The sequence below is a fragment of the Patiria miniata genome, unplaced genomic scaffold, assembly GCF_015706575.1.
Source record: "Patiria miniata isolate m_02_andy unplaced genomic scaffold, ASM1570657v1 HiC_scaffold_5, whole genome shotgun sequence".
Taxonomy (NCBI): Eukaryota; Metazoa; Echinodermata; class Asteroidea; order Valvatida; family Asterinidae; genus Patiria; species Patiria miniata.
Window position 1 is genome coordinate 22,789,137 of NW_024037072.1, and position 16,679 is coordinate 22,805,815.

At 38.3% G+C, this 16,679-nt stretch overlaps 1 protein-coding gene across 1 annotated transcript in view; it reads right to left on the reverse strand.

The window, feature by feature from the left end:
* LOC119741452 (two pore calcium channel protein 1-like) overlaps positions 1 to 10,212 on the reverse strand; it is a 68,581-nt gene extending 58,369 nt beyond the window's left edge. The window contains exons 1-3 of the mRNA XM_038217206.1: positions 10,076 to 10,212; positions 7,580 to 7,803; positions 3,969 to 4,051 (exon numbers count right to left, since the gene is read on the reverse strand). Coding sequence (XP_038073134.1) covers positions 3,969 to 4,051; positions 7,580 to 7,783 — 287 coding nt within the window. The 5' untranslated portion in view covers positions 7,784 to 7,803; positions 10,076 to 10,212. The remainder of the gene's footprint in view (positions 1 to 3,968; positions 4,052 to 7,579; positions 7,804 to 10,075) is intronic.
* Between the last annotated feature and the right edge of the window lie 6,467 nt (positions 10,213 to 16,679).

The window sequence follows — 16,679 nt, forward strand, 5'->3', positions numbered from 1 at the left end:
TTTTAGCCTGTCCACATGGACAGTCTTTGGTTTTCTACCTTGCTTAAGCTGGATGTGAACCGTCATATCCGACAACTTTTTGAGAATTAGCCATGGCCCTTCCCACCTTAGTTGTAATTTGGGGGACGTGCTTTTTCTACGTCGGGTTGTGCAGCCACACAAATTAGCCCTCTTTCAACCCATGTTCAGATGCTCGCCTACTGTCTCGGGAAGAGTGCCTGGAGGCAAAGAAGAACTCTGATATATTATAGTTCTTCTTTGCCTCCAGGCACTCTTCCCGAGATGATCAATAGCCCTTTAGTGGGCCTCCTGCATATTACTTCGCAATACTTCAGCAAAGTCTGCAGTTGTATCCTCCTTAACCTCAGGACATCCTGTCACCAGATCAACCGGGACATCCACTTCTCTTCCCAACTTCATCATGTTTGGGACTCCCCAATCGAGTCTTGCAGCATGCACCAATAAGCGACCGATGCCATCATCGCTGGCATCGATGTCCAAGATAAAATCTCCCCGGGCATTGGATATGACAAAACTGAAGCAGCCTGAAGCCTGCACTTCAGCTCTTCAAATGCCTTTCGACAGTGCTCAGTCCACAGAAACTCCCTTGATTTCTCCATCAAGGCATGGAGTGGGCTCGTAATCTCGGCAAACTCCAAATGCTTCTTGACAACTCTCAGTCCACACAAACTCCCTTGATTTCTCCATCAAGGCATGAGGTGGGCTCGCAATCTTTGCAAACCCCAGTATGAACTTCCGGTAGTACGATGTAAGGACCAAAAAGTTCCTCACATGTCGTGCACACTTTGCAACTGGCCAATTTGCCACTGCTTCAACCTTCTGAGGATAGGTGGCCACCCCTTCTGAGGACGCAATGTGCGCTAGGTGAGCCACTGACCTTTGAAACAAATGACACTGCTCAACACAACTCTGACATGCTCCAGGGCCTCTGTCACCATTTGACCAAACACGATGATGTCATCCCAATAAATCAGTAGGATGTCCCACAGCAAGCCGGCCATGACCTTTTCCATGAGCCGCTTTAACATCCCCGGGGCACTGCACAGCCCAAAAGGCACGCATTTCCATTGGTACAACCCATTTCTTGAAACAAATGTTGACTTTTGGCTGGCGTCCTCATCCAGTGCAACTTGCCAGTACCCGACCCCAATGCCAAACCAAGCCTACAAAACCACTTTGCCCCACTCAATGCATCGATGTTTCATCAATGCACAGCACAGGCACAAAAGGGCTTTGTTCTATCCTTCTTATCAACCAAAACAACATTTGCCGCCCATGGACTATCGGAGGGTTCAATCATTCCCTCCTCTCCAGATCACAGACCTGCCTCTGGATTTCCTCCTGATGGCAATATGGATGACGCCTCATCCAAGCTTGCAGCTAACCACCTCACAGCTTGCTTCTTACTCCACTGGTTTACTTCACGACACGACTCAAAATGGCGGAAGTACTCCTTCCAGAGCACTTTCCCACTGTAACGGTCAGGAGTTATTATGATATACTGTGATCGCCAAATTTCTTTCTTTCTTTCTTTCTTTCTTTGGGCAAACGGTCATGTGACCAATGAAAAAATGGCCATAACTCCTAAACTATTCAGCCGATTTCAAACAAACTTGGTCAAATTAAACCTTGACACATGGCCTACCGGGTACCTAGGCTAGCCATGCTCGTATTCTGCAGATAATCACAGCCAAAGCAAACCAACTGCAAGTTGGTCAGGCGCTGTAATCCTCGAACAATAAACACTAATCCATGGACAGTGCAGTGCTGAGACCAAGAGAGCCACCCCAGTCAACCGAGCGTCACGCTTGAATAACCGAGCGCCCACGGTGTTCATACCGATTGGGGGGGGGGGGGGGAGGGAGCGGGGCTACCAAGCGTGCCAAGCCCGCCCGCTTCTCGAGCGTCACGCTTGGATAACCGAGCGCCCACAGTATTGATACCGATCAGGGGCTACCGAGTGGGCCAAGCCCACCCGCTTCTCGAGCATCACACTTGGATAACCGAATGCCCACAGTATTGATTACCGATCGGGGCTACCGAGTGGGCCAAGCCCGCCCGCTTCTCGAGTGTCACATTTCAAGAACAGAGGGACCAGTATTCATACCGATCAGGGGCTACCAAGTGGGCCAAGCCCACCCGCTTCCCGAGCGTCACACTTCACTAACAGAGGGGCCAGTATTCATACCGTTCGGGGGCTACCGAGCGGGCAAAGCCTGCCCGCTTCTATTCTCCAACGGGCATCAGACTTTTCTGTTTAAAATGCATATGAATTAACGTAAATAAGGGGCAAGTGCGGTGTCACAGTCTAAAATTCAAAAACATCAAATTATTACCACAGGCAAAACAATTCATGTTTGTCATATGGGGAATACTTTATTTAAATACAGAATGAGGCATTTCGTACATTTGATCAAATCCGAGAATATAGATTTCAACGTTCGTATTTCGAAAAAGTCACAGAAAAAAATGCACACCTTGATCATCTAGCTTTTAACCATTATTTATAGAACTTTGCAAACTAGGCAGTTGTATTAAGTTCATTAGTCAAATGATTTCATGCAAAAACGAAATACTTGCATTCTATGAAGCTCAAATAGAATAAATTTCAGCAAAAATATAATGATAGCCAGGTGTCTTCCAAACCAACCCCAACTCAGATGGGCACTGTAATCCTCGAACAATAACCACAAATCCGTTAATAGCAGGTATTGTTGTGACCCAGAGGGCCACTCCAGCAGTCAACCGAGCGTCACGCTTGAGTAACCGGGCGGGTACAGTGTTCGAAGCGGGCGGCAGCTTACTGGGCGGGCTCTGCACGCCCAGTTCTCGAACGATTCCATTCCGGATCTCATACCTAAGGCTCTTCCCTAGACGAGAGACCACTCAGAGCGACTTCAAGGCTAAGGGTGCAGGTCCACTTTGGAGGAAATACATACTGTTGATTGTGACTGCTTGTTATAAACTCTCTGCTAAAGACACCTTGAATACAGAATTGTCGGTAATCTCAAGCAACAATGCGCATTTATTCCGCAATTGAATAACTGTAGAGTAATTGGCATTAATTGGGGTGGTTGTTTTATTATCTGGGTCCTTTCTTTATTAGGGAGATGATCCAAACCTACTGCTTGCAGCAGCAATGTGCAGCAGCAATTTGCAACAGCATCAGCAAATGCAACACAATGTCAGCAATGCACCACAATGTCAACAACAGCATCAGCAATGTATAACATTGCAATCTACAGCAGTACAGCTTTGTTCTCAACCATGCAAGCCAGCATCAGCAATGTACAGCTATGACAGCCTTGAACTTGCTATGCATCAACCATGCAAGCCATCATCAGCAACGTACAGCTATGACAGCCTTATACTTGCAACATATCAGCTACATGTTACGTGTACATGTATGCACACATGTACATGTACCGTACCAGCGTAACCTCAGTACGGCTCACACAACTTTGTACAAACTGCGCATAAGCATTGTACAAATGCACAGTCCAAGTAATCAACCTACTTCTTGTTTGCTAGCTGTCTGCAGCTGAACTCAAGCAATTTAACATGTCAGCTCTCACCGCATCATGTTTGGCTAACATGCATACAGTACAGTGCCTATATAGCCAACCAATGCCATTCACGTAGCAGCTCCACTTATGAGGGCTAATCTACGCCCAGTAACGCATAGATTCTTGTACACTGACCATGCATGCAATGGAAATACATTACAAATAAACTGGCCCTAAGTCCTTACACTTTCCACCACAATAATAGAGAGGTTTAGCAACACGTTGCGCGAGACAAAATGTGAGCGTGAACGCGAAAAGTCTGTGCACACGTCAACGCATAAATGGCCTCCGGGTCTGCGTTGACGTTCGCATAGGACATGCAGCTAAACCTCCCTTTAAACAAAAAGATTTAAAAAACAGAAAACAAAAGATAAATCTTACTTTAAGCTGGCTGGATCTGTCATGAACTTGTAGTTCCGGGAATACTTGGCATCAATGATGAAGGTTGCAGCAAGATATAAGTCCTGACAAAAGACAAGCAAATTCCATCATAACAAACAGCAGTTTTTTATGTGTTTTTTAATGAACTTCTCTTTCAAAAGTGTTGATAACAAAACTTTCATGAAGGTACCAAAAGGGTTACACAAGATAGGAAGCAAGCTTAAGGACTTCCCTTAAGTAGTTCCCTTTCCATAAGGAACCCCATTCCTAAAGAACAAGGACCGACAGCTGCCTCACGGAAGACGAGGGATCACGCTCAACACACTCTGGCTGTTTTTATACACAGGCACAGGTGACGGGTTAAGACGTCAAGATTGCCTCGACTCGCCTCCGGATGACGTCTAAACACGCTAATCCCTCGGGCTTCTTGTACACAGACACAAATTCCATGAAGTCTGTGGAGGCAGACCGTGTGTTGATCTTGACTTGGCCGTTTCGCACGGCCTATTGTTGTACATTTCCTTTCATAACGATTTATGCTCCAGTGCACACCCCGGAGTATTAAAACATACAATGCATGAGGTTTCGGCAAGAAATATTGTACAAATGCTGTTGAGATGGCTGTTGCGAATCAGTGGGCCTACTGGTGTTTGTGGCATTTGGCTGTATATCACAAGTTGGCGGGAAATTTTCGGCAAAAATAATCCCGGCGCGAAGTGGTTAAAAGCTCAGTGAATAAACCTGACTAATTAAATCTTATACATTACTGAGTATATATACATGTAGGACAAGGAGATTTCACACTAAAAGTTTTTGATCATTTCTGTGCATTATTAATTTCATGTGCATGTCTCACATTGGCTCTGTTACGGACAATTACATACATTTCCTTGCATAACATTGGAATTGCCCACAAGTTTTCTAAAAAGTTCAAGTGTTCTTACACCTCTAGCCTTTTAGCATCATCTTCCAAATCATTCACAAGGATTAAAAAGATGTGTTCTAAAATGTTTTTGCAGGGATCACAAGTGTCATTAGTTTCTTTGTAGCATACAATAGGTCATCATGGTTAAGGGGGTGGGGGTAAGGCAAAATCACTGGCGTACAAGTCTCTCATGAGAGGAAGTGATAGTACCGGTACAAATCAATTAATAATTGATCTTTGTGGAACCTGTAACTTTGCACTCCCATGAAATAGATCATGTTGTAGTCTTGATTATCAAGTGATTAAAATAAATGAGCATGGAGGATGGAGGGAGCTTATTATGAATAATGTGTCTTACATATTCAAAATAATTTTCTTCATTTTCAGTCACAAGGAATCAATGCCTGATACAGTTTTTTTAGATACAATGTTGGAAGTACATTGTTGATGCATTAACCCTAACTGCCAAGCCTAATTTACTAGGAACCATACCCATTCTGGCAAATTCCAACACCCACGTAAATTTTACACACACACTCTTGGACTTAGTTTCTGGAGATATGCCAACCCCAGTGTAAAAGACCATCAATTTAGGGGTACTGTACCATCCGAACAGATTCAACAGATTTAAAAAAAAAACCTGCTGTTAAACTTTGATGGGTTGAGTTCGGTTAGGGTTCATACATTAAGAGAACAAAAAATACTGTGTCTTTTCTTTGTTTGTTTTTCATGTCTAAATTTAACTCTTTGAGAAATCTCCAATACAAACATTACAGGTCAATTCACACATATATGTACATGTCATATGTGCAAAATGCGTGTTACTCAATCCATAACTTGTACATATATACACAATGTACATGGACATGTACCGGTACCTACTTTTCAGGTACTTCAAGTAACAGCTCATTATCATGTCATAGTCATACCTAATAAATAACCTTTGAACTTTGCGTGTACCAACCTGTGTGAATCACACAACTACCCCAGAAACCTTATCAGCTGTAAAAAGTGCACTGAACTTATCTAACCAACAGCTGTTCATAGCCGGAGCGCATGGTTTATCAAGTCAGGACAGTGAAATAAACCCAGGCAATAAAAGAGGAACTCAAGGAAAAAGAATGGTGTATACATTTGCAAGTTTTTTTTTATATCAAAGTAATTAGTAGGAAACTTAAGCCGTATTCTGAAATTGCCATACTTTTTAGTGGGTGGACTGGGGTTAAATTTTAAATGAAGAAAACTGATTCAACCATTAGGCCTACCAATCCAATTAGGAGACCAAACTTTCCACACACTTATTATTCAGGTCATATGGAATGTTGTGGTCCAATGGTTACGGTGTTCGACCCGTGTGCCGTGGTACATGTACATGGGTTTGAATCCTTACCGTGGGAACATGGTGCTTGTGATCATGAGCAAGGCACTTTACCATTATTGCTTCGTCCTTCATATGGGATGTAAAGCCGTAGGTCTTGTGTGTTGTGTAATGCACGTTCAAAAACCCAGTAACACTTATCGCTAAGAGAAGGGGTTTTGCCCTGGTGTTTCTGGCAGTGGCAGCAATATGCACCGCAGCACCTTGTAAACCCTTATAAGGTGCTACATAATGGGTCTCATATTTCTCATAACTTCATTTACCTGTCTCTAATAATATAAATAATTTCCAGCGCCTTGAGTACCTAATTGTTTGTAGATACGTGCACTTTACACACATACGACTCCAGTATTACTAGTTTTAAATACAACTTAAATCTAACCAGCTCAATTTTACAGTCCATATCTAACACTAATAGTTGCTGGTGGTTGAAAAAAAATGGGAAAGAAACCCTTCATGATCAACTCAAATGCAAACAGACATTACAAAAAGGTATACTTGGGGAAGTTATGAACTTTTTTAGAAATGTACATTTAGCCTGCAAGCACATTGACATTTGGGAGAGCCAAGAGACATTTTGATCCCTTGCTCTATTCTACAGCGTGTCTGAAAATACCCGCAACTTTTTTTGCGAGGCTCTAACGTCGGTACGGAGACACGTACCGACATTATGTTTATTCCATTTTAAAGCTTGGAATATTAACTTGGAAGAGATAACCTGGAGAGTATTGGTTTGTGAATTTATTTAAGGTGTAGTCTACGTGGATTGAAAAGAATAGGAAACACACAAAGTAAAAGGCAACAAAATTGTCACAACATGAACAAGATGAACATGATGAACCATTTCCACAGTAGAAAAAGTGCGCATGATTAATTTTCCTTGAAATCGGTTGAGTTTGTTTTTGACATGCCTTTATTCAAACACGAATAATTAAACATCTTTTAAATATCAAACCAATACTTACCAGGGATAAAGTTGAGATTCCAAGCTTTAAAATGGTATAAAAAATAATGGCGATACATGTTTCCGCGCCGCCTCGCAAAAAAAATGTTGCAGGTATTTTGGGACGAGTTTGTACACTCTAAGGACCATCACTGAAGGTTGATTCATAAAACTGCCTACGCACTACCGGTATAATAGGAATGTCTCTAATCAAATCGACGTTCCCACCACGAAGTGACGTATCATGTGCTAAGAGCCCATAGATGATCGTCACTTCGTGGTTCACCCGACGAATTAATAGTCAAAACATCATCACAAAATTCATGGATTTTCAAAACACAGATGTATGAATACAGAGCACTTACACTTTCGTTCACGAGTGTGTCTTTGGTCCTCTCCTCTGCTTTGGGTTGGTTGAACAGGTCGATCGTTACCATGTCACCCTCTTGATTCTTTTTGAAGCTGACGGAGCGAGGGCGCACTACAGACCCTTTGCGCTCCCTCATGAGATCTGCATCCTTGGCTTTTGCCTTGACGGAGGGCTTGTATGTCAGTATGTGGTTATCCATTTTGTTTATGTTTTCTTCACCTGTTTAAAAAAGGGTAAGTTTTCACCATTAAGGCAATTTGAAAAATGTTGTTCTATTTCTAAAAAAGTCGACCGTTGTACTGTGCATGCGTCAGTTGTTCAATTGAATCTTTGCTAGGAAGACTACAATTTTGGAACTAATTCCAATTCCATCCAGGAATCAAGATTATTTAATGATAGGCGCAACTGATTTTTGTATGCAGATATTCTGTCAAATGTAGCCGAAATTCGGCTAGCCCCATAAATGTGGCCAATTTACTGGACTACCTCCGTAAATAAAGGCCACACTTCCCCCATGTACAAAAACATGTCGAACTATGTCAAATTTTGATTTTCACATTTAGGCTTAGTTTGTATTCTATTTTTGCTTTAGAAGCATACTCACCCTCTTTATAGGCTAATTAGAAAGTGCTGCCTTTTTCAGATGTCTATTTTTTGTGAAATTTCATGTTGAAATTTTGATTCGCAAACATACATGTGCAAACGAATCTGGAAATTTCACGAAAAAGTGTGGCAGCTGTTATTTAGGTAGTCCAGTAAATTGGCCACATTTATGGGTCTAAAATTCGACTAGAACGGTCCCTCCATCTTAGTAACTGCGGATCACAATAGAGTGTTTTTACTATAGATTGAAGCGTGGCTATGTATATAGCCAGGTTCACGGGTCTAGCCTAGGACATGTACAGTCGTTTTCCTGGTTCTGTATAGAAAACATCATTCAGGCTGCTTACGGCTCAATTTAATACTCCACACATTCAAGTGACATTGATTAGAAAGTTTACCTTGAGTGATCGAGAAACAACAAAATAATTTTCAAAATTTAAGCTCTTTTTATTATGATTTTATGACGTCAAAAGTACCGATGTCACTTTTCCTAGTTCCAGATCGGTTCAATAAGTTCAGAATCGATCAAAACTGCTTCACGCCAAAAAAAAAAATCATGCGAGAAAATCTATTTTTTCAGCCAGAACCAACCGAAACAAGCATATTTTCTGATAAAGTATTATTTCATTTTCCAAAAAATAGTTTATTCAAGAGAATTCCAGCAAATTTTAAAAAGAGAATACGTTTGTCTGCAGCGCAAAGGCTTGAATTGAGCACGCACGGACCGAAAATCTTTGACCAAGCACAGAATACGTCACACAAAATCGATTAACGTGCATGTAGTTGGGTCATGAGTGCACGCACTATCCAGAACTAGGCAAAAGCATACGGTCATTTGTTGACAAATTTTCAAAAATTAGAGACTTTACAAGTTATTTTGATTTAACAAGTATTCGATGGAAGAGTTTATATTCAAATTATTCAAAATCACACGGTAGGCCTACAACAAGTGATACATCAAGGAGAAAAGTTTTCGTCGATTTGCAGCTACCGCGATTTTCTACAAACCGTCCAAACATGTTGAAGTGCGAGTCAGAAATCTGGCCAAAATTCCTCTTCTATGTTCTAATGATTTTTTTTGGAAAAATCTTTGTCATGTTTGTCCATCAAGGAGCTTAACTAACTTACATTTTTCTTTTCAAAATGCACATCGTCAGAATTTTTTTTATTGGAGACTATTCCAAAAGAGGTAGGTTTTTATTTGAAGCTATTCGGGACTAGGAAAAATCCGGAACTAGGAAAACGACTGAAGGACTACCGGTAGGTCAAGAACCTATAGCCTACGGATGCAACAGTGTAAATAAATTCCCATAGACACTGGTGCTAAAAGCCTATTCTTTTAAAAATACTCAGAACTCTCACACTCACAGGTATTCAAGCTGCACAGAAAAATAATGATCAACATCCCATCTTTCGTTTTCATTTCATTTTTTGGTGGGTTGACCATTGACTTTTCGAGATATTCTCACCCAAAGAAGACGACACCTATTTTCTTCAAAGCGGAAAAGAAGCCATCTCGAAAAATGATCCCTCCACAACATGGTAAAATTAAATAGCGCCACTTTCGAGCCCAATAGCAATTAGCATCCAAAATGCTCAGAATTTGAAGCCCCGAGTCCGGGCCAGCGGTTCATTACCATATCTCTTCAATCCCCCAATTTTAAGGCGCTCAGAACTCTCTAATAATGTTGGGTATAACTTTTATTCATGAGCTTGGAGGATGGATTTACCGGTGTGCACCCCTACACATGCTAGATACAAATACAATTAGGCTAATGGAATAATTGTACTTACTAATTGCGCCCATCATGCGTATGAAAAAGAATGATTAAATTGATTGAAATTTGGTGCTGCATTTGATACATATGCATAAGCTTATCGTGCTCACCATCAAGTCATCGCTTATTACGTCGTTTCACTTTCAGACTCTCTTTCCAGTAATGCAGGCAACCGGTAAACCATTAACTTCTGAACTTGGCAAACACAAAAAGTAGGAGTTTCCTTGCTGCTGATTGACTAGCCTGCCCCCGTGTATACCCTATAACTAAATGGTGTTTGAGACGTCAGGGAATCAGAGTTTAAAAAGTTTGATACATTCAATAGAGGGCGCAATTTATTTGGCGCACGGTCTTTTATTTTTCGCCAACGTGCGGTTGGGATATTGAAATGCAGAGTTTCAAGTTAAATTGGAAAAAAACATCGGAAAACAGTCAATGTGACAGTCGCGATATATGGCGTGTCAAACGTTGCAATATTCAATATTTTGCAATATATATGTTGGATGTTCAATATGTGTTTGTTATCTTTTACATTTATGTGCCGGATGTTCAAAGTGTGCGATGTTTTTCATTATTTGCGCGATGTTTAATATATTTGTTGAAAAAGAGCCCAATGTTGAACTTTACTGAGGTCTATCGAGGGGACGATCCTTATTTTAACTCCCGGAGATTCGCTGACAGTCTCTATTTTTCTTTTTAAGAAAGTCCAAATAGCTAAAGAGGGAGGTGAGAATCTATATGTGCCCAGATACAAAGAGTAGAAATCTACGCGTCTGCCTTTTGAAAATACACAATTGCGGTGTTCATTGTTGCGTAATGATCCGCCTAGCACACGACTGTTTTGCACATTAGGCTGTGTTATGCAGCTTCCTAACAAACCAAACACACTGGGCTCATTATATCGACTTGTTTTTACCCATTAAGGTAAAGCGAATGGACCCAGTAATCTTCCTGGCGCGTTTGCTCACCTATAAAGACAACATTTCTCAGTTTAAGGACAATTCTAAGGTAACGAAATGGCCGAGTGGTTACGATTCGTCGTCCACGGTTAGCGGGGTCCCGGGTTCGAATCCCGCTGGTGTCTTTTTGGTTTCTAACGAATGAGTTCAATTATTCACTATAAGAGATTTAATTTCCCGTCGTAAACTACCAACAGTACCTTAGCTTAATCGGTAAGCACTGCTGCTGGTACTGTCCGCGAGTTCCAGGTTGGCGCCTTCGTACAGGTTCAGGGCATGTGGTCCACTCGGAGGATCAGGGCTTAGGGGCCGCCCTGTTCCTCCCTTAGCTCTTTGCTTTTACATGGTGCCTGGCCCTCCGGGGTTATATGGATGGATAGGGAAGGAAGTGTGTATTGGTCGGGGACGCCGAGACCCCGGAAGAGAACTAAGGGATCGGCTGGGGCATTGTTATGGCTCAGACCGATCCCTGAAAGCTTGACTAGCACATAACTTTTTGATTTTTTTTACCCTCTATCTTTTATACTTTGGTTTAGTTTGATATCTACAGCTGCTCGGCAGGTCTACGGGAAGTATCAAAATTGAAACAAAGGTGTATGTCATAAATCAATGAATATTTCATAATTGACTATAATCAAAACGGAGTTTCGTTTGATCAATTTTACTATCATTATATAATGACGCGATTGGCAATTGACGTAAGAAACGCCATAAATTATACTGGGAAAGAATAAAGATGTACATTGTAATATAAATATTATTTATACATCTTTCAAATAACGTGTCTTTAATTGTGAGCATTACAAAGAATACAGTAATTCGCAATGGTATTAGAATATGGTATATGATAGCACTATCAATGCGTCTGTATTAGATTTAAAAATATATAATTTAGGCCCCTATGTGTGAAATATTCTTTGATTGACTATGAGCATTCCATACGAATGAGTTAATATAGCAACAACAAAAGAGAAAGGAAAAAGAGAAAATTCCTTTACCCTAAAAACTGGAAAAATAATTTGTTTTAAAAAAGTCAAATGGGACACTTCATGTATTGATTGAACAGTTTGCAAGGAGTTAGCCTTACATTTTAGCAAAAATGGGAAAAATCAGATGTTTCTGGAAAATTGCAGCTTGTAAGGGGTTAACCTTGCATTTTTAGTAAAATTTAGATGATTATGAAACATTTCAAATAGTAAGGGGTGAACCTTGCATTTTTTTAGCGAAATTGGGCAAAATCAGATCTTTCTGGAAAATTTCAGATTGTAAGGGGTTAACCTTTCTTTTGTAGTAAAATTTGGCAAAATAAGATGTGTATGAAAAATTTCAAATTGTAAGGGGTTAACCTTTCTTTTTTAGTAAAATTGGAAAAATTTAAATGTTTATGAAAAATTTCAAATTGTCAGTGATTTACCTAGCAAAATAGGGCAAAATCAGGTGTTTATGGAAAATGTTAGATTGTAAGGGGTTAACCTTGCATTTTTAGCAAAATTGGGAAAAATCAGATTCGTATGAAAATCAAAAATTGTAAGAGGTTAAGCTTTGCCCAATTAGGGCAAAATCAGATGTTTCTGGAAAATTGCAGATTGAAAGGGGTTAACCTTGCATTTTTTAGCAAAACTTGGCAATATCAGATTTTTATGAAAAATCTCAAATTGTAAGGGGTGAACCTTGCATTTTAGCAAAATTGGGCAAAATCAGATTTGTATGAAAAGTAAAAAATTGTAAGAGGTTAACCTTGCCAAATTAGTGCAAAATCAGATGTTTCTGGAAAATTGCAGATTGAAAGGGGTTAAGCTTGCTTTTTTAAGCGAAATTGGGAAAAATCAATTGTTTCTTGAAAATTGAAGATTGTAAGGGGTTAACTTGGCATTTATAGCATAACTTGGCAATATCAGATTTATATGAAAAATCTCAAATTGTAAGGGGTGAACCTTGTATTTTTAGCGAAATTGGGCAAAATCAGATCTTTCTGGACAATTTCAGATTGTAAGGGGTTAACCTTGCTATTTTAGTGATATTTGGCAAAATAAGATGTGAATGAAAAATTTCAAATTGTAAGGGGTTAACCTTGCTTTTTGTAGTAAAATTGGGCAAATTTAAATGTTTATGAAAAATCTCAAATTGTAAGGGGTGAACCTTGCATTTTATTTTAGCAATATAGGGCAAAATCAGGTGTTTATGAAAAATGTTAGATTGTTAGGGGTTTAATGCATTTTTAGCAAAATTGGGAAAAATCAGATTTGTATGAAAAATCAAAAATTGTAAGAGGTTAACCTTTGCCCAATTAGGGCAAAATCAGATGTTTCTGGAAAATTGCAGATTGAAAGGGGTTAACCTTGCATTTTTAGCTTAACTGGGCAATATCAGATTTTTATGAAAAATCTCAAATTGTAAGGGGTGAACCTTGCATTTTAGCAAAATTGGGCAAAATCAGATGTTTCTGGAAAATTTCAGATGTAAGGGATTATCCTTGCTTTTTTAGTGAAATTTAGCAAAGTTAGATGTTTATGAAAAATCTCAAATTGTAAGGGGTGAACCTTGTATTTTTTAGCGAAATTGGGCAAAATCAGATCTTTCTGGAAAATTTCAGATTGTAAGGGGTTAACCTTGCTTTTTTAGTGATATTTGGCAAAATAAGATGTGAATGAAAAATTTCAAATTGTAAGGGGTTAACCTTGCTTTTTTAGTAAAATTGGGCAAATTTAAATGTTTATGAAAAATCTCAAATTGTAAGGGGTGAACCTTGCATTTTTTAGCAAAATAGGGCAAAATCAGGTGTTTATTAAAAAATGTCAGATTGTAAGGGGTTCACCTTGCATTTTTAGCATAACTTGGCAATATCAGATTTATATGAAAAATCTCAAATTGTAAGGGGTGAACCTTGTATTTTTAGCAAAACTGGGCAAAATCAGATCTTTCTGGAAAATTTCAGATTGTAAGGGGTTAACCTTGCTTTTTTAGTGATATTTGGCAAAATAAGATGTGAATGAAAAATTTCAAATTGTAAGGGGTTAACCTTGCTTTTTGTAGTAAAATTGGGCAAATTTAAATGTTTATGAAAAATCTCAAATTGTAAGGGGTGAACCTTGCATTTTTTTTTAGCAATATAGGGCAAAATCAGGTGTTTATGAAAAATGTTAGATTGTTAGGGGTTAACCTTGCATTTTTAGCAAAATTGGGAAAAATCAGATTTGTATTAAAAATCAAAAATTGTAAGAGGTTAACCTTTGCCCAATTAGGGCGAAATCAGATGTTTCTGGAAAATTGCAGATTGAAAGGGGTTAACCTTGCATTTTTAGCTTAACTGGGCAATATCAGATTTTTATGAAAAATCTCAAATTGTAAGGGGTGAACCTTGCATTTTAGCAAAATTGGGCAAAATCAGATGTTTCTGGAAAATTTCAGATGTAAGGGATTATCCTTGCTTTTTTAGTGAAATTTGGCAAAGTTAGATGTTAAAATTTATGAAAAATCTCAAATTGTAAGGGGTGAACCTTGTATTTTTTTAGCGAAATTGGGCAAAATCAGATCTTTTTGGACAATTTCAGATTGTAAGGGGTTAACCTTGCTTTTTAAGTGATATTTGGCAAAATAAGATGTGAATGAAAAATTTCAAATTGTAAGGGGTTAACCTTGCTTTTTTAGTAAAATTGGGCAAATTTAAATGTTTATGAAAAATCTCAAATTGTAAGGGGTGAACCTTGCATTTTTTAGCAAAATAGGGCAAAATCAGGTGTTTATTAAAAAATGTCAGATTGTAAGGGGTTCACCTTGCATTTTTAGCAAAATTGGGAAAAATCAAATTTGTATGAAAGATCAAAAATTGTAAGAGGTTAACCTTTGCCCAATTAGGGCAAAATCAGATGTTTATAGAAAGTTGCAGATTGAAAGGGGTTAACCTTGCATTTTTAGCAAAACTGGGCAATATCAGATTTTTATGAAAAATCTCAAATTGTAAGGGGTGAACTTTGCATATATTAGCAAAATTGGGCAAAATCAGATGTTTTTGAAAAAAATTCCGATGTAAGGAATTAACCTTACTTTTTTCTTTAGTGAAATTTGGTAAAAATTAGATGTTTATGAAAAAATTCAAATTGTATGGGGTTAAGATTGCATTTTTTTTTAGCAAAAAAGGGCAAAATCAGATGTTTATGGAAAATTTCAAATTGTAAGGGGTTAACCTTGCATTTTAGCAAAATTGGGCAAAATAAGATGTTTCTGGAAAATTTCAGATATAAGGGATTATCCTTGCTTTTTTAGTGAAATTTGGCAAAGTTAGATGTTTATGAAAAATCTCAAATTGTAAGGGGTGAACCTTGTATTTTTAGCGAAATTGGGCAAAATCAGATCTTTTTGGAAAATTTCAGATTGTAAGGGGTTAACTTGCTTTTTTAGTGATATTTGGCAAAATAAGATGTGAATGAAAAATTTCAAATTGTAAGGGGTTAACCTTGTTTTTTTTAGTAAAATTGGGCAAAATAAGATGTGAATGAAAATTCTCAAATTGTAAGAGGTTAACCTTTGCCCAATTAGGGCAAAATCAGATGTTTCTGGAAAGTTGCAGATTGAAAGGGGTTAACCTTGCATTTTTAGCAAAACTGGGCAATATCAGATTTTTATGAAAAATCTCAAATTGTAAGGGGTGAACCTTGCATTTTTAGCAAAATTGGGCAAAATCAGATGTTTCTGAAAAATTTCAAATTGTAAGGGGTTAACCTTGCATTTTTTAGCAAAATACGGCAAAACCAGGTGTTCATGAAAAATTTCAGATTGTAAAGGGTTCACCTTGCATTTTTAGCAAAATTGGGAAAATCAGATTTGTATGAAAAATCAAACATTGTAAGGGGTTAACCTTTGCCCAATTAGGGCAAAATCAGATGTTTCTGGAAAATTGCAGATTGAAAGGGGTTAACCTTGCATTTTAAGCAAAATTGGGCAAAATGAGATTTTTAAGCAAAATCTCAAATTGCAAGGGGTGAACCTTGCATATATTAGCAAAATCGAGCAAAATCAGATGTTTCTGAAAAAAATTCCGATGCAAGGAATTAACGTTATTTTTTTTTAGTGAAATTTGGTAAAAATTAGATGTTTATGAAAAATTTCAAATTGAAAGGGGTTCAGCTTTCATTTTTTTTTTAGCAAAACAGGGCAAAATCAGATGTTTATGAAAAATTTCAAATTGTTAGGGGTTAACCTTGCATTTTAGCAAAATTGGGCAAAATCAGATGTTTCTGGAAAATTTCAGATGTAAGGGATTATCCTTGCATTTTTAGTGAAATTTGGCAAAGTTAGATGTTTATGAAAAATTTCAAATTATAAAGGGTTAACCTTGCATTTTTTAAGCGAAATTGGGGGAAAAAATCTGATGTTTCTGGAAAATTGCAGATTGTAAGGGGTTAACCTTGCTTTTTGAATAAGATTGGGGAAAATTAGATGTTCATGAAAACAAATCGAATTGTAAGGGGTTAACCTTGCATTTTTTAGCAACATAGGAAACCATCAGATGATTCTGGAAAATTGCAGATTGTATTATAGGGGCCATTCAGAATTTTCAATGTTTTAAAAATTTTTAAATTTTTTTTTTTTCCAAATTATTTTGACCCACCCACCCACCCCTAATTTCGATTAATAAAAAACTGAACATGAATATGTACATGCACTTGCATGTACATATACTTGAACATGTACAGGTATACCCATGTACATTTGTGTCTAGTTCAGTGACGGCGTGAAGTTGTCGGTCTTCCTCTTT